The 27,464-nt window shown below is 41.9% G+C and overlaps 1 protein-coding gene across 2 annotated transcripts in view; it reads left to right on the top strand.

Annotated features, from left to right (window-relative positions):
- The first annotated feature begins 8,203 nt into the window (after positions 1–8,203).
- The window catches only part of tmem131 (transmembrane protein 131), a 39,024-nt gene continuing 19,763 nt past the window's right edge, over positions 8,204–27,464 (top strand). The window contains exons 1-9 of one of the 2 annotated variants that reach the window (XM_061824792.1): positions 8,204–8,570; positions 12,923–12,984; positions 13,512–13,549; positions 21,595–21,663; positions 24,783–24,903; positions 26,041–26,157; positions 26,252–26,374; positions 26,458–26,538; positions 27,288–27,438. In XM_061824792.1, the coding sequence (XP_061680776.1) occupies positions 8,438–8,570; positions 12,923–12,984; positions 13,512–13,549; positions 21,595–21,663; positions 24,783–24,903; positions 26,041–26,157; positions 26,252–26,374; positions 26,458–26,538; positions 27,288–27,438 (895 nt within the window). In that variant the 5' untranslated portion in view covers positions 8,204–8,437. Of the gene's footprint in view, positions 8,571–10,793; positions 11,063–12,922; positions 12,985–13,511; positions 13,550–21,594; positions 21,664–24,782; positions 24,904–26,040; positions 26,158–26,251; positions 26,375–26,457; positions 26,539–27,287; positions 27,439–27,464 lie in introns of those variants that run through there. The other variant, XM_061824791.1, reaches the window with a different exon arrangement.

The following is a 27,464-nucleotide window of genomic DNA, read 5'->3' as shown; positions in this document are numbered from 1 at the left end:
AAATCCATTTTCCTTATTTAACAATAACTGCCCGAATGAATATTGACGAAAGGCTTGTCTTGAATGCTTAAACCCTTAAAATGCTTTAAAAATTTTTTTAAAATAAAAATACTTCCAATTTCGACTCCTAGTAGGCAGTCCTTTTTTTGAATCCAATTTAATACTTTTTTTTTTCTGATTGGTCAGCGCGACACTGTGACCAAAACTCCAATCGCCAAGATTCAGCAGCAAAAAAAAAACATCGCGGAGCGGAAAGTGAGGTTCACAAAGTGAAAGAAGAGCCCCCCCCCCCCCCCCCCCTCAAAAAAAATAAATGTAAGTATGGTGCTTTAGCTTTATTTTTCATTTTGCAGGAAATACAGCGAAATTTGACAAATGTTTGGACTTAGACCACTTTTGCACTGACCACCTGCCGTTAAAGTTTTTCTTTTTTGTATTTTTTTTCATGTTTGATTGTCCAGTTCCATCTTTTGTCACAATTTTTTTATTTATTTTTGTATTTTTTCATATTTTTGATGATCAAGGTCCATCTTTTTATTACCTTTTTTTATTTTTTTGTATTTTTGATTGTCAAGTTCCATCTTTTTGTCACCATTTTAAATTTATTTTTGTATTTTTTTAGTATTTTTAATTGTCATAATCCATCTTTTTGTCACCTTTTATTTTTTTGTATATTTTTGGTACTTTTTTTATAGTCAAGCTCCATCTATTTTTCACAATTTTGTAAATTTATTTTGGTATTTTTTTCAATTTTTTGATTGCCAAATTCCATTTTTATGTCACCATTTTATTTTTAATTTTTTGGGTATTTTTTCAGATTTTTGATTGACAAGTTCCATCTTTTTGTCACCATTTAGTTTTTAATTTTGGTTGTATTTTTGTCATATTTTTGATTGCCCACTTCCATCTTTTTCGTCACCAAGTAACAACTTCTCGTACGATCACACGCTTTCCACTTACGATTTTCTGTTTCTTGGTTTCATTTTGGTAAGGCAGCTGTGGTCATCCCGTCCGTCCCAGTCGCCCAATCGTCACGTGCGGCTCGTTAGCATATTTTGGCCCCGCCCGGCGCCCGCGTCGCCGCCCTGGGGGATAAAAAAAGGAAATCCCTTGGCAAGAAATGGCGCTGCCCCTCTAATCCCGGTTTAGTGTGGGGAACCTTTTTTAGCCGCCTAATGCCCTCTCTTGCCACTTTTTGTTCAACGTTTTCACCTTTTTTTTTCCAGGGGTTGGGGGGGGGCAACATATTGTCCAACTATTTAATAACAACGTATTATTGCGGTTGTAATTTAATGTTCAATAAGGACCTTCTTATTCATATTCTTGTCATTTATTTTTGAATGTTTTTTTTTTTTTTAGTTCATACACAATTCTTTTTCCACCCTATCATGGTCAGCTCAAATTTGAGGGACATACACCCGCTGTCATAAAACCATCATCTTGTATTAATTATCTTTTATTATTATTAGAAACAACGTGCACACAAACACAGAAGCTACTTATTTTCCGAACACAGACGCTAGTTGAATAATTTAAAACAATAAAGTGTCATCTTAACGATAAGGCTAGCGCCGCACTAACGCCAGCCCCGCGCTAACGCTAGCGCCGGACTAGCGTTAAACTCTTTCTATGTACCGAAAATTATAACCAGGTGCGCTCTGTTGGCCGGGAATTACGGTAATTGTATCTTCGGTTTTGTGAAAGTCATACTCTATGGACTTGAGATCGGGTTGGGGCAATCTTTCCCTTTAAAAAGTCATGACTCGCTGCTTCTTTGCGCGCCTTGTTACCCTGTTCACTTTGTCTTCAGAAAGTCAGAAGCATACTCTATTGGGTTGCGATCAGGCCATTGATTTGACGATAAAAGAACGTTTGATTTTTGGAACCCAATCGAGAATGCTATTCACTGACCGAATACAAAAACGAAGGCAGGATGACCCAGAAACAAGCAGGAAGTGCTGCCATCACATTAAACATATTCAAATTCATCAACTAATTTTGGAATGACGGCACGGTGAGCTCAGCTGGTGAAGCGTTGGCCTCACAGTTCTGAGGACCCGGGTTCGATCCCGGCCCTGCCTGTGTGGAGTTTGCGTGTTCTCCCCGTGCCTGCAAGTGTGGCTTTTCTCCAGGCACTCCGGTTTTCCTCCCACATCCCAAAAAACATTAATCGGACACTCTAAATTGTCCCTAGGTGTGATTGCGAGTGCGGCTGTTTGTCTCCATGTGCCCTGCGATAAACTGGCGACCAGTTACCCCGCCTCCTGCCCGTTGACAGCTGGGGATAGGCTCCAGCACGCCCTCGTGAGGGTAAGCGGCAAAGAAAATGGATGGATGGATAGTTTTGGAATCAGAAATCAAGGGTTCAACTATTGTTGATGTTTGCTAACACAAAAATGCTTGCAATATTTCAACGTCATCATTCATGATGTGACAATTTGAAATGTTGGTCCGGATTTTACAAAAATCACGGAAGTTGATCCACATGATTTGCCTTCGCGGGCCACATAAAATCATCCAACCGCCAAGCAAAGGAAATGGAAACCCGACTTTGCTCCCGGCGTCATCGTTATTACGACCAATCACAGACCAAAAAAATGGTTCAACCTGGAGGGCGCATTATATCGATGAAGCCGCGGGGCTAATCTTATTCCGACTGTCGCACTGACCAATTGCCCCCGCCTCCCCCATCCCCCCGCTCCTCTCCAAACCTCATCAGTTTTAGGCCAGCATCCAGGTGCGTACAGATCCATTCAAAGCCTCTTTCCCCGTCGTACCACGTGCTCGTTACTGCGTTCTCGATGTGCTACGACGCACCCCCCCCCCCCCCCCCGCCGCCGCCAATCCCCTTCAGCCAGGCACATTTCCAAGTCTACGTCCCTTTTGTTTGGGCCGTCAGCTGTCCCAACAAAAACACTTAATCAGTTTGTAATGGAGACTTCTTATTACCAGGCCCTTGGAGTGCTCCCGTAATAGCGCAACAACGACAACAAGTTATCAATATTGAGTACTGATAAGTGAGCTAGGACTAATCTACTAGCTAATACAAGGAGTCCTCGGGTTAAGCCGGTCTCGACCTAAGACGTCCCCCCGTCTCCCGTCCGCCATTTTGTCTAGCTAATGTGCACGGTACTTGTCCGTGTTTGTGCGCCTGGGAGTACCTTCGCATTTTTCGCCCTCCTTTTTCGACGTCATCGCCCCAAAGAAGAAAGTCGTGTCTTTTAGCGATGCTTCCGCAGCCGAAAGAAAGTCCATTGCCATGGAAACGGAGCTAAAGATCATAAAAAGATCGGAGGAAGGAGAGACGCCAACAGCACCGAGGCTTCAGTCGGTCGACCGTGGCGACGCCCGTATTTTATCGCATGTGATGAAGTGTTCCGTTCCTATGTCGGATCCAATGATCACAAGGTTCTTTGGTTCTGGTCCAGATGGAGAGGATTGAGGACCAGGTTCCTTGGCGATAGCTAAGCACAGCCTCCCCTTCTTCTTCTCCTCCATCCACCTCTCAGCAGTAATCCCAAGTACATCATCTTGTTTATTTCAATGTATTTGTTTTTTATACAAGATATTTTGATATAAATTCTGACTTTAATGGCGGAATCCGACTTGAGTCGAAATCCGAGTTAAGTCGCTACCGTAGGAACGGATCTCAGTCGTAGACCGAGGACTCCACAGTACAGATAACGCTTTACTTGTGGCTAAAATATGACAAAAATATGACGAAGTGACGCGATGACCTCAAAACCTCTTGCGGTCTTCTCTGTACTTTTTATGGTACAATATCTACTGATTTATCCTCCTCGCTCACAAGTTGCACTGGATTTATTTGGATTGTCTTCGGGGGGGGGGGGGGGCATAACTTTGTGGTTAGACACGTTTTTCAATTGTTTTAGTTCAGCTCAGCGGTGCCCACTCAATTTTCGATCACCCAAAAGTGAACATTGTGACACGATACGCCAAACTCGATTTACCTTGGGGGGCCGCCGGAGGCGGAGTCTTGGCCGCGGCCTCGGCACACATGGACGTATGTGGAATTTAAATTAGGAATTGAAAACACTCCTATCTTCTCAAACATCCATCCGTTATCTAGCGCTTTTCTGCGTTTGGAAGGGCACGTAACACATCACGTCCGCGCACGCAGGTCATGTTACCTGCGAAAATGGCGGCGCCCCTGAAAATTCACAATTGTCGATAAAAACCTTCTCAAAACACAATTAAACGAGAGAGGATTTACCATCACATTATCTAGACAGAGTACATATTACACGACCTGTTGGATATATTGTTACTCCAAAACCACCGGAATTTTCCTTTAAGGCGGGGCTGCAAAATAGCGTCTCGCGGGCCGCAAAATGGCCCGCGGACCGCAGGTTTGAGACCCCTGCGATATCCAGCGCGTATGATGTCATACATGGGGGGGGGACTGCTGATTGGCAGAAGGCCCGCCCAATATGGATTCAGTCAAGTCCTGATAATGACCGTGAATCATTCCAATCACTGTTTAGGGGTCAGTCAAGGATGTGTAATCAGGCTACTTGAGGATGGAAATGAAAGTGTGGGGGAGGCCAGAGGACAGTGAGACAAAGGCGACAAATCCTGACCATCGAAAACCGATGCCAAATATGAATTCCACGTGTTATGTTACGTGGTACTATAAAGTTGCCCATGTGGTGCATTTTCCGTTTTGTAGCGCTGTTCAAATCTGGAGGGAGGGGGGGGGGGGTGTCACGGACGGAGATGTTTGTCCGCGGTGACCTGCAGAAGATTTCACGCATAATACACACCACGCAGAATGCAAACAAATGGTTTCTATGGCAACCCCTCGAGAGCGTTATGTTTTCTTCAGGACCACAGAGCTTCAGTATGAAAAAAAACCCACACTTAATACTCTACATGAATGCAGTTTTCAAATTCATATTTCTCTCCCGGGTCAGCACGGTGGAGAAGCACGGTTCCGTCACAGGTCGCGGGTTCGATCCCGGCCCCGCATGTGTGGAGTTTGCATGTTCTGATCGTGCCTTTATGGGTTTTCTCCAGGTACTCCCACATCCCAAAAACATGCAACATTAATCGTACACTCCAAATTGTCCGTAGGTGTGATTGTGAGTGCGGCTGTTTGTCTTGATGTACCCTGCGATTGGCTGGCGACCAGTTCAGGGTGTCGCCTCCTGCCTGTTGAGAGCTGGGATAGGCTCCAGCACTCCTTGTGACCCTCGTGAGGATAAGCGGCAAATAAAATTGATGGATTTCTCTACCAAGGAGGCTGAATTATACCATTTCACCGCCGTCAATTGAGGAAAATCCAAACAAACAGCCAGGCCCTGTTTTGAAATTTCTCATTGGAATAATACTACAAGGTAGTAAATATTCCATTTACAATATTTAATGAATAATGTTATTTACTGCACATTAAAAAAAAATCTTCAGAGGTATTGATAATGCTTGAAATATTCCGTGATTCAGCCGTAGTTTTCCGTTTGCGTATGATCAAGATCGAAGATGTAGAAAAGATGCTGACGCAATCTTTAGCAGAAAACTTATTTACATTTGGAGTTCACAACATAAACTTCCGTTTTTATTTTAAATGATTTCCCAATAATTTGGATTATTATTAATATTCCTATTAGAGCTGATTAGTAATATTTGGATGATTCTGTTATATATAATGTGCAGTTATAATTGGGCTTTATATCTTTGTTGAAGAGATGTTATTCTCCTTGCTGGCTAATGTCGCGGCGCCCTTGAGCAAGGCATCGTCCCCACTTCCTTTGGCACACAAACGAGTACATGTATTTTTTTTCCTCCCGCTATATTACACACTCTGGAATATTGATTTTTGGAATTCCTCACCGGCGATTGTATCCCCACTCTGCCCTCTAGAGGACACTTTGAGAGCTGCTTTCAATTGGACACGATGACGACCCCAACTTGCTACACGAATGTAAATAAGATATATTTATATTTTCATACTCCCACGTGTAACATTTACAAGCAATATGATTCAATAGTCTTCTCTATCACCTTTATTTGAGCTGAATTTTTTTTTCATTTAATAATTTATTTTCTTATTCTATTTTTTAACTGTTTCATCATCCACAAGAGGTTAATTAATAAGGTGAGTAATTTCGATTATGTACATTCTATTTTCCTAATTATTGATATTAGACATTGTTCATGTTGTGTCCCTGAAAGTGCCCTCCATTCTTTCATTGTGGGGTACCTGCACCCTTTCCAAAAATGATAATAATAATAAAAACTCTGATGTTGTTAATGACACCACTAGCGGTATTGTGTTTTTTTTTTATTATTTTTTAATTTTTTATTTTTTTTTTTTCCAGAAGGCAGTTGAAACTGTGCTGCAGGATATTTGGTTGCGCTTGTGTTTGGTAAATTGCATCATCCGAAATCAAAGACCAATGAAAATACACAATTCAAAATATATATTTAGAGCAGCCAGCAAAAAAAAAAAAAAAAAGCATTTTTTTTTTTCCTGGTGACTCAAACTGACCTTGACTCTTTGATTCAGTTGTGGCAAAATAACCTTTGCGTCCGCTTATCAAATAGATAATAATTAATGATGTTTTATCTTTACTGTGCTTTTTTTTTGGGGGGGGGAACTGATGTGATTTATTATTGGTTATTATTTCATAATTGATTCCATTCAGGGCAAATAATCCCTCATTACAAAGAAGAATGAAGTAGATGGCTGCATGAAGATGTTTCCTGCAATACGTTTCTTATCTGATAAGACACGTGATATCATTTCGCTACAAATGTTTAACCACGACTGCAGTTTCATTTTCTTTTTATCGTTCGGGTCAGCGACCGCCGTCCTTCGCTGACGTGCCGTTTTGAAAGCCGGTTTAACACACCGCCGCCCCTCTGGAGCAAAATACATATTTCGTTCACTTGTCTGGGACATTTTTAGAGCACGTTCTCATGTCCAGACGCTCATTATAGGTCCATCTGGCGGTTTTGGAGGGTTTTTTTTTTTGTTGCTATAGATATTGCATGGCAAAACAGTGCAACGTGAAACCGGCACTTATATCATGACTGCGTATTGACGTATCTAAAAAGCAAAAAAAAGAAGGAAAAAACAAGCGACGACACATTAAAAATAGTTCCTTTATTGGTACTTTTCTTGGACATTCCATTAGGTACACCTGCACTGTCAAATGACACACAAGAAAATCATTATTTCAATGCCTTAAAAATTATAGGAGAATAATAAATGGTGTAAATGACTGTCTTTATTTTATTATATGCACATTTATTTTTGCCTGGATGTACACTAGGAAAAACATTTATTATGACAAATATTTGGAATGCAAAGATGAACGATCTGATCATTCTTTGAGGCACAAAAGTTTTTTTTAATGTATTTTAAAATGAAATTTTAACCCTTTCCGAGCAGGGGTTGCAAATTTGCAACAGGTGATTAATTAATTAATATCATTGAAAATTTTTAAGTCCGGAGTATCATTTTTCTGAAAGTATCAGATTTTTCTCTCTGCAAAATTTTATTTATTCCAGAGAGAGTTAAATTCATTTAATAATTCAGTATTCAGTGGATTTTTCATCACAATTTTTTTTCCTGTTATTCTTGGAATACATTTTTTTTGTATCACTACATAGTAAATACATAAGCGTTAAAGCTTATAAATCATTGGAATTAGCACACAAAAATGTGACACAGGACGGTCCCGGTTTCAAAATACCGACCTCAGAACTGCAATACCGATGCAATAACCACTAAAATGAAATAGTAAAAAAAAAAGAGATATATAATAATAATTCTTATTTCTATGTTAACAAATACAATGTTAACAAATATTTTATGCAATAATAATTTCACTACAAATGATCTTCAAAATGTAAAATTAAATAAAGAGACTAATATCAACTGTTTAACATTTTTATGACATTAATTACATGGCTTATAACGCAATTTGAGAGCCTGCCTTATTTTTACTCATTCGATTTGCTTTATAAACTTTGTGATAGTTGAATTGCTTCTAAATGATGTTACGTTAAAGCGCCTTGTGTTCGAGCCCTACTCAAGTCCCGTTGGGCACATTAAGGAATGAAAATGCATGTGAGAATTTTAATGCAACGTTGCCATACTGCAACGGATTTAAACGTTTGCACACGCACGCCCCTTGAGGTCCCTCTCCAGCCCTGCAGGGGGAACCACTCGGCCCTCTATGTCACCGTCAACGTCTTTGAGACGTCACCCGAGCAATAGAAGTAGAAAGCCCTGTAGCCAGAGAGGAGAGAGGCTAATGTTCGTCCACTTACTTGTCAGCAGCTCGCACCGCGGCGGCAATGGTTGACCGAGTCCGAGGAACCCACCCCAGGCCGGAGCTCACCCTCGCCCGGTGGTCCCACCTGGAGTGAAGCGGACGCGCGGAGGACAAGAGCCGTTCTCGGCGGGGGCATGGCCGCGGGCCAGGAGCGAGCCCGGGGGACTTGTTCTCGCCATTTTTCGCTCCGGGGAACGCCGTCGTGCCTCGGACTCTTGAGGATATTATTTATTGCTTTTAGCCACACGGCGACGGCGAATAAAGAAGGTTTGTATCGGGGAGGAGGAGGAGAATGGAAGCGGGCTAGCGACAGTCAAGTGCGCTAGCGTAACTTCCGTGTGCGTTGCTATCAGATGAGTCGGACCCGCTTAACGTTTGGACGTCGTACCTTTCCCAGTTTCTCTTGACGGTAACGACGTGGGGGTTAAGTCGCCCGCCTGAGAACGGCGCTGACGTTTTGCCAGGTCGCCTTTCGCCCTGTAATCAAATCTCGGGGAAGTCAAGTGGCCCGGGTTCAAGTTTGCAAACGTGTCCCGGCCCCGGCTCGGTTTACGACGGAGGGCGTGAATGACAGATAGCAGGCGATGACATTTTTCTACGCCCGGCTCGGGTGTCAGATTAAGGGAGCGACCAACCGACCCCTCGCGGCTTTCCTGGAATATTTGGTTACTAGGAAAGCAAAGCCTAAAACAGGAGGACTGAGTGACGTAGTGTTTTTTTTTTTTTTCAAGTTGTTTTTTGATAGGAGTGCACGTGCACAGTCAAATAAAGTGTCTTAACTGTATTTGGATCTCACGGGTTTTTCTCCAGCATTTATGTGGTTGCTCTAGTCTGTGAAGTGCAAATTTACCCTTACCATACAGTTAAATCCCAAAATGACGTGTACAAATTGACATGATCGGAGATACCAGAGACAAAATGGAAGTGGGAACACAAGTCGTTTTGTTACGCTTGTCGAGGTTTAATTTGTTTGGTGTTAGGAAAAAAAGTAATTGTAAAACTGGAGAAATCAAGACATCCACAAATCAACATTTGCAAAGTGTGTTACTTCAGGTTTAAAGGGACTGCTAGTCACACACAAGTTACTTGGAGACGCTTCAGTTTTGGAAATAGTTTGTCATTAAAGGACCAAAGTCCCCAACCGTTGCAAATCAACATCTAATGCATTTTGTCTTAATACGTCCAAAGAAGCCACTGAAGTCAAACGTGATCGGTTTCGGGGTGCTGGTCAACCTCCCATTTGCGTTGCTTTGGATACAATTTGTTGTCTTCAAATAAACATTTGCAAGTGTTGATTTGCAGATTGAAAGAAACGCTAAGACCGAACACAATTTTCTTGAATATATTCACCCTCCTGATTTGTTTGGCTGCAGAATCAATGTCGAAGTCATACAGTCGAGGCAAAGTTTACATAGTTGCAACATATTTTTCCGTAGACACATTTGAAGAACCACACTAACAGTTTGTCTCGCGATGCTGGTCAATCTCTAACGGTCAACATGGAATTTTCTGAACCGATATGGTTGCCACCGATCGACCGATTACCTTATGGCTTCACTTTAGTCGTCCTTCTACTCACTTAATGTCAAGACAATTCCTTCCGAAATCACAACAAACACCATGTCCATAAATGTCATGCATGAATATCGTGAAACGATAATCACAAGTCGAAGAAAGAAACCTCTTGTCTTCCATTTCTGTCGAAATCGCTAAGGTCATAGTCAATCTGTTTCAGGATGCGTGTAAAACTGTTTCGTTGGACTTCCGAAACTGTTTTTCATTGTAATCAACGGCACTAGCAACGCATCCACCACAAACAATATTGACGTATTTTATTCAAAGAGTGAAAATTAGACTACACCGATCTGATGAGTTTGATCGTTATCAGCCGATAATTAGCATTTTTTTCCGCTGGTCATATCCGAACAGTGACATCATTGATTGGCTCCGCTAAAGACATTTATACTGTGGTGCCGTTGTGTACGATGTATTTGAATCCAAAAGCTAGCTTTGTTACTAGCCTTGTTATATCTTTGTGATCTAGTATTGGAAATATCTGACCGCCAATAAAGTTATTTAAAAGAAAAAACCTTGCCGACATATTACCCTGATCAGACTACATATTTATTTTTTCACCATTGCACTATGTCAGACTATTACAATAAAATCTTGTATTTTTTTATACCACTCCATCCCATCTTTAACGTTCGGCGGGCTTTATCTTTTTCCAATGATGTTACTGTGTTGACGACAACAATGGATTGCGTGTGTATCTGTCACTCACATTTGAAAAATGTACGGGCGTGGTCAGTCATGTCCGCAGATATGAAGTTACGAGTTGGTCCACCAGTCACGTCCGCAGATATTAAGTTGTGGTTGTGTGTTCTGTTTGTAATTACGAGTGTACACCTTTAAGAGCGCAGTGGGGCGGTGTCAGGTAAACTAGGAAGTCGAAGTAGGCTGAGCAGCAGCTCGTTGTTAAGAGATCGTGTGCGACAATTGTGCAGTGGCGCAGTTTAGAGGGAACATTGGTCAAGACTACAAAAGATAAGCGACGTCTTTCAATATCCATGTATTTCTACTTGTAACAAATTTTTTCGACTGTAGATTTTTGAGTGCGATGGTGTGCGGGCGCGTGCGCGACTGTCAAATCACAGTGACTGGTGTGTTTTGTGTTGGTGAAAACAGAATAAAATACTCCGCGGAAATGTCTGGTTGTGGGGGCCACCGGTGCTCTCGAGAGGACGTATTTGCTCGAGGTAGATTCATGTACATTTAATACGATACGGCGCACGATGTTCTTTAGCCTAGCAAGCAAGCGCTAGCACTAACGGTTGTACATAGCCATGCTGGCATTCTGTCGAATCATCTTCTGACGTTTTGGTCAGTGTGAAGTAATTACAATAAGTTAGGACCTATTATTTCTGTCATGTTGTAATTTTGTTTTGACCTGATTAGAGAATACTCGAAAATAGCGTATACAAGGAAATACAGTATTGAGCAATATTGTTCCATCTTGCGATCTGGTCAGTCATTGGTTATCGTTTTGTTCTTAAACTCTGATAGGACACCAAATTTCTGCTTGTTTAAACCTCAGTGGGAATCCTAAATTCCTCCGTATTTAATATCTGACGTTGTTAAAAAAGAAGTAGCCTTGTTAACATCCAAAAATGTACGTTTTGTGTGACTGTTAGCAAGAATTAGCCTCACTAATGTCACCAACTCTCAAGTTTTGCGTGACTTTACACATTCTTACCTCCTCAGGTTTCGCGCTACGAAAGTGTCATTCAGCTTCAGAAGTTCCTCAAAGTTTTGACTTTTGGTTCAAGTTTGCAAAAGTTAGCTTAGTTTTAGATCGTCAAGAATTTATTTCATGATTATACAACTTTTATGTCGTTAAGAAAATGATCAACTGCCGGTAGATAACTTCTTTTGGTTCAATCAGTTTGACTCAACTAGCTTGGAAAGTACTGAACTGTTTCAAAGTGACAATGAGCAACCAAACCACATTCAACAACAACAACAAAAAATCTTTGCGTTAGTCAAAATATGCTCTAAGACATTCGCTGCCACGCAAGTGCCAATAAGCATGAGGTATCTGTTTCTCTTAAGCTAATACGTAGAGCTGTGATACGTTCGCACAGGGGGATTATTTTCGGCTGCGTTAAGCCGCTTAAATTGACCGTTTGCACTCTCGCTTTCGCAAGTTGATTGAATGTATCCGTGCTGCGTTTAGCGTTTGCCTCCGACGGTAATAACCGCGTCGCTCGCGCTGTCGTTGGACGCAAACGGCGACGCGTGATCAGATTTCGCCGGTGTCGGGTGATGCGGGCGAAAATCCTCGCAAATCCCGAGCGGGCTTCCCCGTTTCTCTGCGCGTCACTGAGGAACGACGCCGGAGTCAAACGCTGGTGCCGTCCGTCAAAGTAATTACACAGAACGCTGATCTGAAAATACCAGCGTGTATTGTTTTTGGATTCCAACGCCCATATAGGCAAACGCTTGAAGTGCTTTTGCTAGACGGTCGTTGGCTTATGTCCTCGACTAGAACATTTTAATCTACACGGTAGTTTAGAGAACATGGTAAAAAGAAAATATAAAAATGCATAATAAGAAAAATCCCTCTAAATGGTTTGTCTGTAAGCCAGTTAATGCCTTCCTGTTGTCGGGGAACCCTGATTCATTTCTTTGTCAGCAGTCTCAAACACGCTTTCATGGAGCATTTCCAGTAAGAGATAGTCATGCATCATTGTCGTTCTCAACGGACCAAATAAATAAAACCAGGCTGGCACGGAAAACCGAAATAGATTAAAACCAATTAAGCGGCATTTGTGGGGAAGGACCCGCTCGTCCGGTCGAGCTTTCACCTTTGCTCGTCACCGTTCCTTTGATGCAGAGCGGGGCACAATGTTTGGGTGGGAGCAGCCAGCAGGAAGTACCTTTTGAAATATTTGGCAGTGCGGAGCAATTTGGTGGTCCGAATCTAATTGCTTTTTGTTCGAAATCAAAGCTAAATTACATGATTTTGTCTCGTTTTTTGGAACGGTTACAAAAATGTGTCCTTTCCATCTGATGCTGATTTGCTTTATGTAATTTTTTTTTTTTTTTGTCTTTCACAGCATTCATTCAATGTGACACAATATTAGAAGTGCTACATTTTGGTGATGGAGGCGTTATACCGGTAAGATGTCACATTATGCACATTTACTAGAGTAAATAACACAGATTCGAACCTAGATCCTGAGGCAGGTGTGCTAACCACTAGGTTACAGTGATGCACCTTCCATTTGTTCCATGTAATGACAAAGATAAAATCACAATATAGAATACAGCCTCGGTTCTCGAGAGTGCCCATTCTTGAACAAATCCATTTTCGAACGAAACTTTTGAGATTTTTTTTGTTTCTGTTTTGGAACGAAAATCGGTACTCGAACGCCCCCCCCCCCCCCCAAAAAAAAAAAAAAAACGGAGATAACAGAACGCGCGTGGCAAGACCAGCTGACCCACGACGCGCTTTGTTATTGTGAATTTGAACGAACCCCCGGGGAAAAAAAACCCGGAAATAACATAACGCGTGCGGGGCTTGATTCGGTTTTACGAACAAATCAATTCTAGAACGGATTGTGGTCGAGAACCGAGGTTGGACTGTACAAGTCTCATTTCATTGGCTACGCGTAACTGACTGCCATCCACTTGTTTTTTTTGCAGGCTGACTCCGACATCAATTTTGGTTTATATCAACAAAGGTATGAATAAGTTTCATTTGTCATTTTCATTTTACCTAATGTTGTGGACGCTTATTATGGAAGTAAATTAGTGACACCAGGATTTGAATTTGAAGTGCTACAGAAAACGGGATTTGAATTTGAAATGTAAAGTGATCTGATTTTCAATACTTGCTACAATTCGTTGTCTGAAATCCAACTGGCTACAATTCGCTGTCTGAAATTCACCGTCTGTGGCACCAGGCAGGGTTACTTCAGGTCAGAACCGAACAGCCAGCCAATCCAGTTACGCTTTCTTAGTTCTTAGTGACGTCACGTGACTAAGAAAGCATAACTGTGATTGGCTGGGTGTTTAATTGTGACCTGAAGTCACCCTGCCTGGTGGCACAGACAGTGAATTTCAGACAGCGAATTGTAGCAACTATTGAAAATGTGATCACTTTACATATCAAATTCAAATCCTGTTTCCTGTGGCATTTCAAATTCAAATCCTGGTGGCACTAATTGACTTCCATACTTACTGTACTCTGATCCTGGTACGCACGTGTTTAGCACAGGACCCAACCTTGGCAGTGACCTAATAACTTCTATCGTAGCCCCTCCTGTTTTTTATCACCCCCGCCATTGAGGTTATATTTTCTCTCCAAGAAGTGGTTTATTGTGTTGGTTGTGTTCTTGTATTACCCTTTCCAAGGGTGTTACTATTCACCAAAGGATTTTTTTTTTTTTTTTTTTGTAGCATTGTCAATGTCACTCTTACAGTAGCGGATTTGAACCAAGTTTTTGCAAACGTCTGTGATAATCATCAGATTAAATATAATAGAATATAAAACGGCAGCTCAGTGGATGACTTGTTAGCACATCCGCCTCACAGTTCAGAGGTCGTCTGTGTCTGTGTTTGTGGAGTTTGGATTTTTCCGCCTTCCTCTTTTTTGGGTTTTCTCCCATCATTCTCGTTTCCTCCAAAATTCCAAAAAGAGAAAAGGTGTGAATGTGAGTGTAAATGATTGTTAGGCTATCTGTGTCACTCCTATTATTTGGTGAACAGCTCAGGGTGTACCCCGCCTCGCTCCTGAAGTTAGCTGGGACAGGCAAAAACTCAGGACCTGTACAGTTTTCCTAGGTGAAGTGGATTCACTCATTGATTGAGAAGAAGAAGTGATTTTCCAGCCAAATTTGAGCTGTTTGCATCCATCAGCTGATCAAATACATTTCCATCTGGAAAGATTCACACTAGACTTTTCTCCATTTTGATCGACCTGATCGGTCAAAAATTGGCATTTCATAATTGGCAATGATCATCTCCGAGAAAGACATTTAGTCTAGCGCGGATCAGACTACAAGACAAAGTTGCTCTTTTACGATTGCATTGTCAAGGCTACTCCAATAAAATCTTGCATTTCGATACCACCACATCCTGTTTTTTTTTTTTTGTTGTTTTTTTTTAACAACCGTTGGGCTTTATCTTGTCAACTCATATGCGAACGAATACACTCGGTACCGTTGGGGTAGCAACATGAGTGGATTGTGCCGACTGGATTAGAAAATGGAGGAAAACGTGTTGGTGGTCACTGGTGCTCAGGACAGGAGAAAACTTCCTGCAAGGCTTGCTTGAGGCATTTTCACGTCCCTTTAATACGAAATCAATAAACACTCTTCATTAGCAGGCAACAAAACGTTGCGTAGCCTAGCAAGCTAGTGCTACCGCTCGTGGTTTTGTGTAAACATGATGCTGTTCTGTTGAAAAGATGATCTGACCAGAACAGTGAATTGCAACCTTTTTGGAGCCAAAGCGTCTACCGTAATTTCCGGCCTACAGAGCGCACCTGATTATAAGCCTCACCCGGTACATTTGGAAAGGAAATACCATTTGGTACACACATAAGCCGCACCTGTGTAAAAGCCGCAAGTGCCCACATTGAAACATGAGATATTTACAAAGAAAGACGGTACACAGAAAGAGTTTGCAAAGTTTTAATGCCTTAGCTTAGCTTAACATAGCAACAACACGGTAGCATGAACAGGGGTGTTAAAAGCAAAAAAAAAAACAAAAAACATACCGGTAAAACAAAAAAAAACAGCCGCGGCAGCTACACAGTAGCAACACGGTAGTACAGCACTAATAGGGCCGGTGGGGAAAAAAAAAAACTACCTAAATCACTGACACGCAGCAGTAAAACAGCAGCTAATGCTAGCGCGGCACTAACAGGGTCGGTTAAAAAAAGCATATTGGTAAAAATCACTGACACATGGCAGTAGCACAGCAGAAACACGCTAGCACAGTGCTAACGCTAGCGCAGCGCTAACAGGGCTGGTAAAAAAGCAAAAAACAAAAACATACCGGTAAAAGTCACTTCCTCACACATATATTTCACCGGTCTCACTCTTACCTTTTCCACTCGAGTGCCACCTTGCGGCCGTTAGGAAAAAATGCACAAATTAGCCGCATCACCGCATAAGCCCCAGGGTTGAAGGCGTGTGAAAAAAGTTGTGATTTATAGGGCGGAAATTGGAATACTTTACAGTTTGAAAATCTCACAGAACACCAATGAACAAATTTCACAAGAAGTAGATGGATTATTTGCTGTATGTAATAACTCCCATCTTGTAGAAGACTTGTAATCTGTTGCTGTGCGTCACTTTTATAGATAGATGAACAAAGATACACTATCTATTGTAAATATGTTTTTTGAACAATTGAGTACACAAGTATACACAATAAATGAAAAGGTCACTTGAATAGGTTCATTGCTACATCTTGTAATCCGTTGTGATCGGCCCCAAAAATCTAGAAAACCTAGATTACACATTTTCAGAACATTGACGAAAACGATATTTGCGCCGAAGCGTCCATCTCAACGCTCGCTGTGTTTTGTCTCCGGCCTGCGAGCGAAGAGCCTTGACTGTTTGCACGGCACGTTCCAATCCATGAAAGTTTTATCTTGTGACCGCTTCCCCTCATTGTGGGAGAGGGAGAAGGTATTTTCCTTTTTTTGTTGTCTCCTAGAAGCAAAAGAAAAGACTCCCTCACGGTGGTGCTGTTAATCATTACCTCCTGCCTCTGCGGTTGTGCCCTGGGGTCAGAAGAAGGTTGTCAACTAAAGCCACAAAACGGATGTTGCAATTTGTTACAAAATTAACAATACATATTTGGACAAAATATCTTTTGAAGGACTGTTTTGTCCTTGAAAACGCTCCTTCTAAGACCATGACTGCAAAACGGTATGCAATTACTACCTCATGGAGCGAATGCGAGTAAGTAGAACGGTATGAAGGTGTAATCCAAAGATTGTGGCCTTTTTACTTTATTTTTTCATAATTGAGATACGCAAGTATAAAACTAGAAGCTATGCAAGCTGTGAACTTACATGGATGGAAGTGTGTTTCTATTTTCGTAGAAAATATTATTATGCCTACAATTTTGGGGGGAAAAAAAAAGTGAAGTTGCAGTAGAAAAGTGCCTTTTCCACAGAAACTTCACATGGCTTCCCACAATCACATAATTAGACGCGCATTGGTGTCTAAGCCGGCATCTAGTGTGACATAAAATCCTTTTTTACCCCAACTTGTCCTCTTCTGCACGTCATTTCTGCTGTGACTTTTTCAACTTTGACACAGAAAAGCAACAAAACAGTTGAGCGCCGTCGTTTACTATTCAGACGTTCCCTGCAGCGATATACATTTTATTTTTAGATTTTGACGTTTGTATTATTTCAACCGAATTAATCAATGTACCGTAATTCCCGGCCTACAGAGCGCACCTGGTTATAAGCCTCCGACGAGTACATTTGTAAAGGAAATACCATTTGGTACATACATACGCCGCAGTTGTGTAAAAACCGCAAGCACCCACATTAAAACATGAGATATTTACAAAGAAAGACGGTACACAGAAAGAGTCTAGCGCTAATGCTAACAGGGCCGGTTAAAATAAAACTTACCGGTAAATATCACTGAAACACGGCAGTAACACAGCAGCAACATGCTAGCAAAGTGCTAACCCTAGTGTAGCTCTAACAGGGCCGGTAAAAGTCACTTCCTCGGCACACATATTCCACCGGTCTCATTCTTACCTTTTCCACTCGAGTGCCCCTTGCGCCCGTCAGAAAAAATGGGCAAATTAGCCGCATCACCGCATAAACAGCAGTGTTGAAAGCGTGTGGAAAAAAAGTTGTGACTTGAAGGCTGGTAATTCCAGTATTTATGTAGAAGAGTTTCACTGTACAACATATTTTAAAACAGTTATTAGCACATTTATTTAATGGCCCGTGCCCACAACATATCCTGATTGATTCAACAAGCAGACGGCTAAGAGTTAGCCACTTGACAGCTAGCACTGTTCTGATGCAACACGGCTAATTCTTTACACTCATTTGCTGACCCTTGACATCAGTCAACAGGCCAGGGCCCCACCTTTTGAAAATTATACGTTCAAAATCACAGATAGGACAGTATAAATTGTGAGAGGGATGACCCTGAGTGGGCAAAAATATCTGCACCTCACATGCATATTTTGAATTGGAGTTATGCACGAATGATTATAGATTACAACAATGTAATAAATGGTTGCTACTTCACGGCCCCATCGAGCGGCCCCTTATCTTTGTCCCTCTTTGGATGGACTATTGCATTTGTTTTCATTCTGTTAAGTAGTTTTGGCAACTGTCAATTCTGTTTTGGTAAGAGTCACAACACGTAAACATCAGCGTTGGTGTTTATTTACTCGAGCCTTGACACAGAACCCAACCAAGTGAGATATTACGACGTCACTTATGTAGCTTTCCCGCAGTGAGATAGTGAAACGACAGCAACAGTTGTATAAAAAGTGATACCTTTTTATCTCCTTTTTGATGTTTCTTTTCATTTAGTTGGCGTCATAACCTGATACTCGCTCCAATGCCAGGAAATTCTGTTAGCTTGGTAACTCCATTCTTGGCAACTTTTTCTATTGTAGAGTTTGGAGGACACATTCGGCCCTTTCACGCAGAGAATCAGACAAAAGAGCAGTCGAGCAGGCAGATATTCTATATGTGCCGTTCTCACAGAATCCTACAGAGCGCAACATTCCAGTGCAGACAATGTGAGTTACTGCAGCGAGATTAGCGCCGCAAAGGACGACGACGGTTAAACTTCACACCCCAGTTCTTCTGTCTTTTCCGCTATTTCCTATAGGGTTTTATAACGACTTTGAATTGTGGGTTTTGGTGGCCGTTTGGTTGCCTACAAGGACATAAATGTGGGTTTTGTACATCAGGAGATTTTATTGGGCTGGTACCGGTTCTGATACCCATTGGCTCATGGGGCCACCACTCAAAAGGGCTTTTCTGTCAGACCCTAAAACCTCATTTTGAGTTTATTACCAATAGAGTGGAACCTTGATAAAACAGATTTATAGGGGCGGACGGTCATTCGATTTGGGCAATTTTTTGTTACATTGAAGCTTTTTTTGTGTTTTTAGGCATTGTGCACCGTACGGTACAAAACTACTGCGCTTTTTTTTCATTGTCTAAAATGCCCTGTACAGTGCAAAGTTATGAAATGTAAATGTAAAAAGAAAATGTTTGAAAGTTCCATATTTTCCTCACAAACCTGTCACACTATCTGTAGTGGTTTGCTTGGTCATGGTGACATTGTTGATGTACAGTACTCGTTATGGGCAAGTCTCTTTCATGAGCCGGGAGAAATTTGTGTGCTTCCTAGTTCCAAATCTGTTGTCTAAGGCAAACGGCATGCCAAAATACTTACTGTATCCAAAATAGCATGCGGCAGATTTTCAAACATGTTTTATAATTCTGTTAACACTGCTCCCTTTCGCTCTCTCTCCCCCCAGTCTCGCTCACTCGCATTTGCTCTCTCTCTCTCTCTCTTTCTATCACTCACTCTCTCTTGTTCTCTTGCACTATAAATTCCCCGCATTCAACATGGCTGTCACGTAGGGACGCACCGCCACGTCATTGCCACAAACTCATCATGTACACCTCTGTATGCATTGTTTTTTTTTTTTCCCAACCTTATATCTGTGACGCAACAGTCATGTCAGTCCAATTCTCTTCCTGCCAACATCAGTAGCCAATTCTGAAACTTGATACTTTGTCGACGGAAGTTTAAGTGACAACTGGAAACAATTTTTGGACATGTCGTTCAGTTCCTGCGGTCTGTTTTATCCGATATCCGTCATATCACAGTCTGGTTTATCAAAGGTTTCACTCAGCTTCTGTCTCCAGTCAACTTGTTTCCTGTGAAAGTCATGAAGACCTGGTTCAGGATGGCAAGGGTAGACACTTTGGCTTGGGCAGAGGCCTCTGCTCCAGAACATAGTCCCTTTTAAAATGCCCCCACACCAACCACCACCGCCGCCACCCCTTCTTCCTCCGGCCTCTGGCGTCTCCAGTTATTCGCCGGCATTTAGCACATTAGCTCCAAAGCCCCAAGGTCAACACCGGCCCATGCCATTCAGAACCAAGACCCGTTTTGATTCTTCAAAACCGGAATGAGGGACATAAGGACTGGTCGGAGATCACACACACACATTCTCGAGCCAGTCTTCGCACGTTGTGGATCCCGGCGTGCATGTCCGTGCTCGCCGCAGCAGATGGAAATCTATCCGTGGCTTTCGGGATTCCCGTCATCGGGGCACACTGCCGTGGCCCTTTGTCTGCATTTAGTAAACGGATGAAACTGATTTCTGCTCGATTGTCAGACAGCAGCGTGATGCCGCTGTAGTTGTAGAGTGGTGAATTATGGGATGCCCTTTGGGTGGGTCAGAACTATAGGTGGAGATACAAGAGACTCTTTGTTTGGTTATCTTCATATTATGGCATTGTTAAACATTCACTGCCATTGACTGCTTTAGAATGCAAGTATCTATGTTAAATGGGAAGGCTGGCAGTGAATAATTCTAAAATGCCACATTTGAATTGAAACAGCAAGATTCATATAATGAAAAATGAAATAGGCCACATAATAGTTGATTTGTGTGACTGATTTTCCTCCCTTGGCAATTAAATTAAGGTACTTTTGAGTTTGTTTAAGCTATGATGAGCCCAAAGATACCAAATTTCTTCCTACTTGTCTTGGTAACGTCTACTGGGAAACCTCAGAGGTGCAGCCGCAAAACCTGGCTTCCTGACTTCAGACCTAGGCCGCCGGAATTGTTTGCCGCAAAAATTTAAAAGCGCTTCTTAGAAAATTCCTCGTCTCGCTCGCTTCAAAGAAACCTCATTTTTGCAGGGCTCCTCTTTCTTAATGACCTCAGTCTCCTCTGCGATAAAAATTTGTGTCCTTATACCGTAGCGTACACGTCGTTCTTCGTGGTTGCTGTTTATTAGCTTGCCTCGTCCCACGTTCTAATGGGTTGGGGTTTCCTGCAGAACCGTACGGGCTCATTTCCATTGGCAAAAGCGGGTCATTTTTCCAGTACCGGGTCACGTCGCGTCCCAAGTGTGCCGAGTCTACACAGTAGCATGACCTCAAACATTGTGTGGCTCGAGTTGAGGAAAAAAATATACACAAATGCTAGCGTTAGCTTACCATGTTCCTGCAGCGTTGAACTGCACAGTTGCCACGAAACTGTGTAGCTTAACGTCTTTTCGACTCTGCAAAGTGAAGGTAGGTTTAGGGTTATAGAGCCACCTGTTTGGGTTAGGGTTAGCATGTATTGACCCTGGTATGAAATATACATAAGATTCTGTGATGAGGTGCGTGCCCGATCGATTTAATATTGACTTTTAATATTGCACATTCTGCTTATCGCACGGAGAAGCACCTGGTCTATTTAAGAGTCACCTGCCGCCGAACAGGCCTGACAAGTTATTGTGACCGCGTCCTCGATAGGAGGTGAGCTTCACCGCTAATAGGCGTGGAAGTGAGTCGCGTGGCTTGTGATTACAGTATGCGGCCGAGTGAGCCTTACGGACAGAAATGACAGGCTTCGTTAGGGATCGTTCTCGTTTTACTACTCCCCGTTCTCGCTCCTGTGTTTTGGACCCGTTGGAAATGAAGACCTACACGGATGTCGTTCTCCCTCACCTTTTCCTGGTGCTGTCACATCTGTGTGTTTTCTGCAGCTCGGCCCCGCACCGTGGGAACTGCAGACCCATACGCTTCGAGCCTCCGATGTTGGACTTCAGCAAACAGTGAGTTCCTGACCCGAAATCACATTTACACACTTGTCACCATTGCTAGCTTAGTAATTGTTGTTACAAACCTTTGGAATGTGCACCACCTCGCTGTGCAGTTTGGCTGGTTCCACCTTAGCCTGACATATTGGCAGACGTTCTGCTCTTGATGGCAGGCACACGCCCATGTATTGTAGTGCCCAGCAGAGTACGTACATACATACATACATACATACTTTGGAGTTTAACGTCCACATAAAGACTAATTTGATATCAAGTTGGTTAGGTGTTTTCCCATGGGTGTAATGTGAAGCAGTACAAGTACATTAGTAAAGTCTATACTAATAATGTTGATAAAAAGATGCGCGCTCCAGAAAATGGGTAGATGGATTTTACAGAACTTTGAGAACAGCTTTGGTTTCAGTTTGCTTTAGTTTACCATCTATCCATCCATCCATTTTCTTTGGCGCTTATCCTCACGAGGGTCACGGGGGAGTGCTGGATCTAACCCAGCTGTCAACGGGCAAGAGGGGGGGTACACCCCGAACTGGTTGCCAGCCAATCGCGTGGCGTGTAAAGACAGACAACAGCCGCACTCGCAATCACACCTCGGGGCAATTGACCCCTCCGTACAGGGCACTTAACCACGCCTCCTGAAGTGACGTCACGCCACGTACGCTGACGTAAGACAAACAGTAAAAATGGCAAATACAATACAATACATTCTCAACTGAGACAGACTCCATGCTTCTCATTTCATTCAAATCAACGATATATTCTAGATTCTAAATACAATACATTCTTAACTGAGAGAGACGCCATGCTTCTGATTTCATTCAATCATTCACACGTAGCAATGTTATGCTAGCGGAGAACGTCTCATTCATTTATACGAGACGTGGATTAAAAATCAAATTTAGGGCATATCTTCGTGCAAACACAGTCTGGTTAACTTTCGGCCGCGAGCCGGCAAGAAATCAATACGTTTGTGCAGTCCGATCATCGCTAAATATTGCTCAACAAAGAATAAGTGTGTCAATCGTTCACACGTAGCGGTGTTATGCTAGCGGAGAACGTCTCATTCATTTATACAAGACGTGTATTAAAAATCAAATTTAGGGCATATCTTCGTGCAAACACAGTCTGGTTAAGCTTCGGCCGCGAGCCAGCAAGAAATCAATACGTTTGTGCAGTCCGATCATCACTAAATATCGCTCAACAAAGAATAAGTGTGTCAATCGTTCACACGCAGCAGTGTAATGGTAGCGAAGAACTTCGAATTCATTTATACGAGACATGTACTGAAAATCAAATATAGGGCATACCTTCGTGCAAACATGTGTTCCAGGTGATATTAGATGGATTTAGTTGATGATGCGGTCTTCCACAAAGTTTTATCCATCGAAGGCATTTTTCGTACTGGGTCTTCGGTTTTGGAAAGGGTACGAATGGAACTCCACCAACTAGCCTTTCGGGATACCTGTCGTCACTATTACAAAGTCCGTGACTACACCTCTTAACCATATTTTTTTGTTAAATAACCCAAATACGCGATAAAACGCGAACTAAACCTATACTGGACCACTCAATGTTGTCTGAGAAAATGGCGGGAGCAAAAACAGCCTTTGGTTTATGCAGATCTCTGGCCTCTGATTGGTCAGTGACGCAGATTGCGCAATATCCACGGAGGTGTCAATTTAGAGTGTCCGATTAATGTTGCATGATTTTGGAATTTGGGAGGAAACCAGAGTGCTCACCCGGAAAAAACCCACGCAGGCACGGGGAGAACATGCAAACTCCACACAGGTGGGTCCGGGATTGAACCTGGAATCTCAGAACTGTGAGGCCGACGCTTTCCCAGCTGCCCCATCGTGCCGCCAGTTTACCATCTCCGTAATCTTTATTTTTTGTACTCCATTTGTCACTGATGCATAATTGTTAAAACATTAATTTTTCCCTAATCATAGTACCTAAAATTTATGGGATAACAAATTCTTTCTCCTAAAGGGAGAAGTACAATATTTTTAAATATATAAGGAAAAGGGTCACCAGCCCTGTAAATGAATACATTTACTTCCTGTTCATTTACCATAAATAAAAATGCATCATTTGGGATTTTATGATGTTATGTAAACAAAAGTATTCCACCAAAACAAACTCTTATATAGCTTTGTAGTTAAACTATTAACTAATATTTATTTAATTATTTTTTTTTTTTTTTTTTTTTTTTTTTTTTTTTTTTTTTTTGGTAACTGTTACTACAACAAGGATTCATTTGGACTGGTGCTGTGGGATGAACCAAACGGTGTGGTTAATACTAGTTGGTTCAATCCGTACCCCATGCAACTACAATTTATCCCGCAGGCCAAGTAAAGGGAGTCGGGGGGGGGGCGTTCCCAGCTGTCACAAGCTATCCTCACCCTGCCCTACGACAACGGCAACAAACATGGCACTTATCAGCTGTAACCTTGAGAAAACTCCCTTATCACGCTTAACAAATCATGGTGGCCCTTGGATTTGCGCGTTGAGTAAATCAACTTTTAATACAAGCTGAACTCCACAAAAAAGGTTCAAAAGTTTGCGTCGACCTTATCGGAGGGCAACTCCGACATGTGACTTTCCCGAAGTGCAGCGTTCGAATGTGAAGTCATTGAAAGGAGCTCTTACCAACGGCTAAATAATTACTCACCATTAATGAACTGCATGACAAACCTGTTTCTTAACTGTCCGGTATTATAATGTTAGAGCAAAACAGATGAGAGAGAAAACTTGCTAGGAAATTAGTATACTGCTGTTTGGACCACTATGTCGTCAATATCTAACAGTGGAGGTATAAGGTTTGTTTGTTTAAAAAAAAAATAATAATAATTTACTGATGTTTTTTTTCTTAGTTTTTTTTAAATGTATGAAGCAGTTTGATTTTTTTTTTTAATTTGTTTTTAGATTTGTTATGGATAACTCACTGCACATATCTATATTTTTTGTCACGTTTTTTTAAACACTTTGTTCATTTCTAATTACTTTTTGGGATACAAAATAATTTTGGAACTGTTTGGAGTTTTATTGCGGAAGACAAAAATGCATGCCTGATTTACTCATTATCAACTAACTGCGTTGTTTTTTTTTTTCATTGACAGGCCAGTTGGGATGCCAAAAATGGAGAAAGTTTATTTACATAATCCTAGTTCAGAAGAAATTAGTTTGATATCAATATCAGCGATGACGGCGCATTTTCACGCCTCTTTTTTCCAGAACAGGGTGAGTGCATCCATTACTTTTCTCTTTGGTGATTTACCACATCACAGCTGATTATATAATTTGTGGGATTCCTCTTGTAATTAAAAATTTAATCACGTTGTTTCAAATAATGTAGTGTGGGCATCACCCTATAAATGTTGGAGGTCAAACGATTTAGATATTTAACTTTAGGAGGTCCAATCACAGCTCAAGGCAGGACGAAACCTGTGTAAGAGTATTTCTGCAAAACTGAGACAGGTGTGTAGTTTACATATAATGCTCTTCCTCATTGTAGAGAGATGTTTTATTTTTATTTATCATTTATTTGGGCTTGCAACCTCTCACTTTAACATAACATCTATCTTGTGTGTTTTATTTTCTTAAAATTCAACTCAGCTTTATTAATAGAGGACTTTGTAAACAGCCACACCTGATACACTTGATAAATGGGTAAATAACATCAAACATACAAAGACAATTGAACATACCGTAATTCCCGGCCTACAGAGCGTACCTGGTCAGAAGCCTCACCCACTATGCCGCGGTAATGCTAACGCTAGCTCTGCGCTAACAGTAACGCTAATGCTAGTGCCGGGCTAATAGGGCCAGTTAAAAAAGACATACCGGTATAAATCACTAAGATACAGCGGTAACACGCTAGCCCAGTACTAACAAGGCCGGACCGGTAAAAGTCACTTCCTCGGCACGTATATTCCACCGATCTCACTCTTGCCTTTTCTGACAAAGTGCTACTTTGCAGCTGTTAAAAAAATGCACAAATTAGCCGCATCACCGCATAAACCGCAGGGTTGAAAGCGTGTGAAAAAAGTCGCGGCTTGTAGGTCGGAAATTACGGTAATTTAAAAACAATAAAGCAAAAGTTTAAAACAGTACAAGCAAATAAGAGCAAATAAAAACTGATGTCTTAAGTCTCATGCTGTGTTTAACAGCAAGGGATAAAAAATTGATTTTACAGTTTTAAAAATATGAAAAAAATGGGGAGCAAAATTGGATGAATATGAGTTTTGTGCTCAGTCATGCGTTTATATGTTAATCTAATACATGCAGATCATTTCCAGCAGTATTGAGCACTCACTGAACATACCCAAAGATGATGTAGTTGCCACCACTAGCATTCTCTTTCTGTGTCCTCGGCAGATAATCCCACCTGGAGGAAACACGTCATTTGATGTCGTGTTTCTCGCGCGAGTCGTCGGGAATGTAGAAAACACTTTATTTATTAACACAACACATCACGGAGTATTTACCTACCAGGTAACATGCTCACGAGACGGCTCGCTACTTTAAATCAGAATTGTCTTGACTTTGCAAATTTTCTGCCCCCACCCCCTCCACTCATCCACTCAAGGTTTTCGGGGTGGGTATCCCAAACCCTTACAGGCTCCGTCCCTTCGTCGGGGCCCGAGTCCCAGTAAACAGCAGCTTCTCGCCGCTGATAAGCATCCATAACCCCTACAGTGAACCGCTGCAGGTAACCGAGCACTGCCAGCAAACTGATAAATTATTATACTACTTTGATTAAAATGTCTTCGCGTTTGTGTGTGGCTGGTGAAGGTGGTTGAGATGTATTCCAGTGGAGGAGATCTACATTTAGAGCTTCCTACGGGGCAGCAGGGCGGCACTGGGAAATTATGGGTAAGTGATTTCGTCAGATTTTGCTCATTTCGTACCAGAAATGTTCATATTTTTGTGCTTGTAGCAATGCATAACAAGGGAATTCCATAAAGAATTCAGATGCTGAAATAAGCATTTCAAAGGCTAATCTAGCCACCGAAATTATTAGAAATTTCGATTTCAATTGTGTGTGGTTGTCAACACTTTGTTTTATTAAAACTCATGCTTTTTGCGATTTGTCAGAGTGAAAAAGAAACACTAGAATCCATAGTGTGCGCCAATAATCCATCTATCCATTTTCTTTGCCGCTTATCCTCAAGAGAGTGGAGCCTATCCCAGCTGTCAACGGGCAGTAAGCGGGGTACACCCTAAACTGGTTGCCAGCCAATTCCAGGGCACATGGAGACAAACGGCCGCACTCACAATCACACCTAGGGGCAATTTACAGTGTCCAATTAATGTTGCATGTTTTTTTGTAATGTGGGAGGAAATTGGAGTCCCCGGAGAAAATCCACGCAGACACGGGGAGAACATGCAAACTCCACACAGGCGAGGCCGGGATCGAACCCGGCTCCTCAGAACTGTGAGGCCAACGTTTTACTAGCTGAACCACCGTGCCGCCTCAATAAGGCCATGTCACTTGTAAAGCAACTTTTCACTTGAACGTTTATTCAAATAATGCTGAGTTTAAAGTATAATATCACGTCCTGGTGAAATTGTGCAGTTTTTGTTTTTTTCCAACCGGAGGCGTTGTGCTTTTATCCTTATAGGAGATCCCGCCCTTCGAAACCAAGGGCGTGATGAGAGCCAGTTTCTCATCCAGAGACGTGGACAACCACACGGCTTTCATCCGAATCAAAACCAACGCGCCCAACGAAAATAAGTTTATTATTTTGCCAGTCGAGGTGGAGGTCACATCAGGTGTGTTGTAAAATCTTTTTTTTTAT

The sequence above is a fragment of the Syngnathoides biaculeatus genome, chromosome 7, assembly GCF_019802595.1.
Source record: "Syngnathoides biaculeatus isolate LvHL_M chromosome 7, ASM1980259v1, whole genome shotgun sequence".
Classification (NCBI taxonomy): Eukaryota; Metazoa; Chordata; class Actinopteri; order Syngnathiformes; family Syngnathidae; genus Syngnathoides; species Syngnathoides biaculeatus.
Note: the sequence above shows the minus strand (reverse complement) of the source record. Positions and strands in the feature narration are given on the sequence as shown.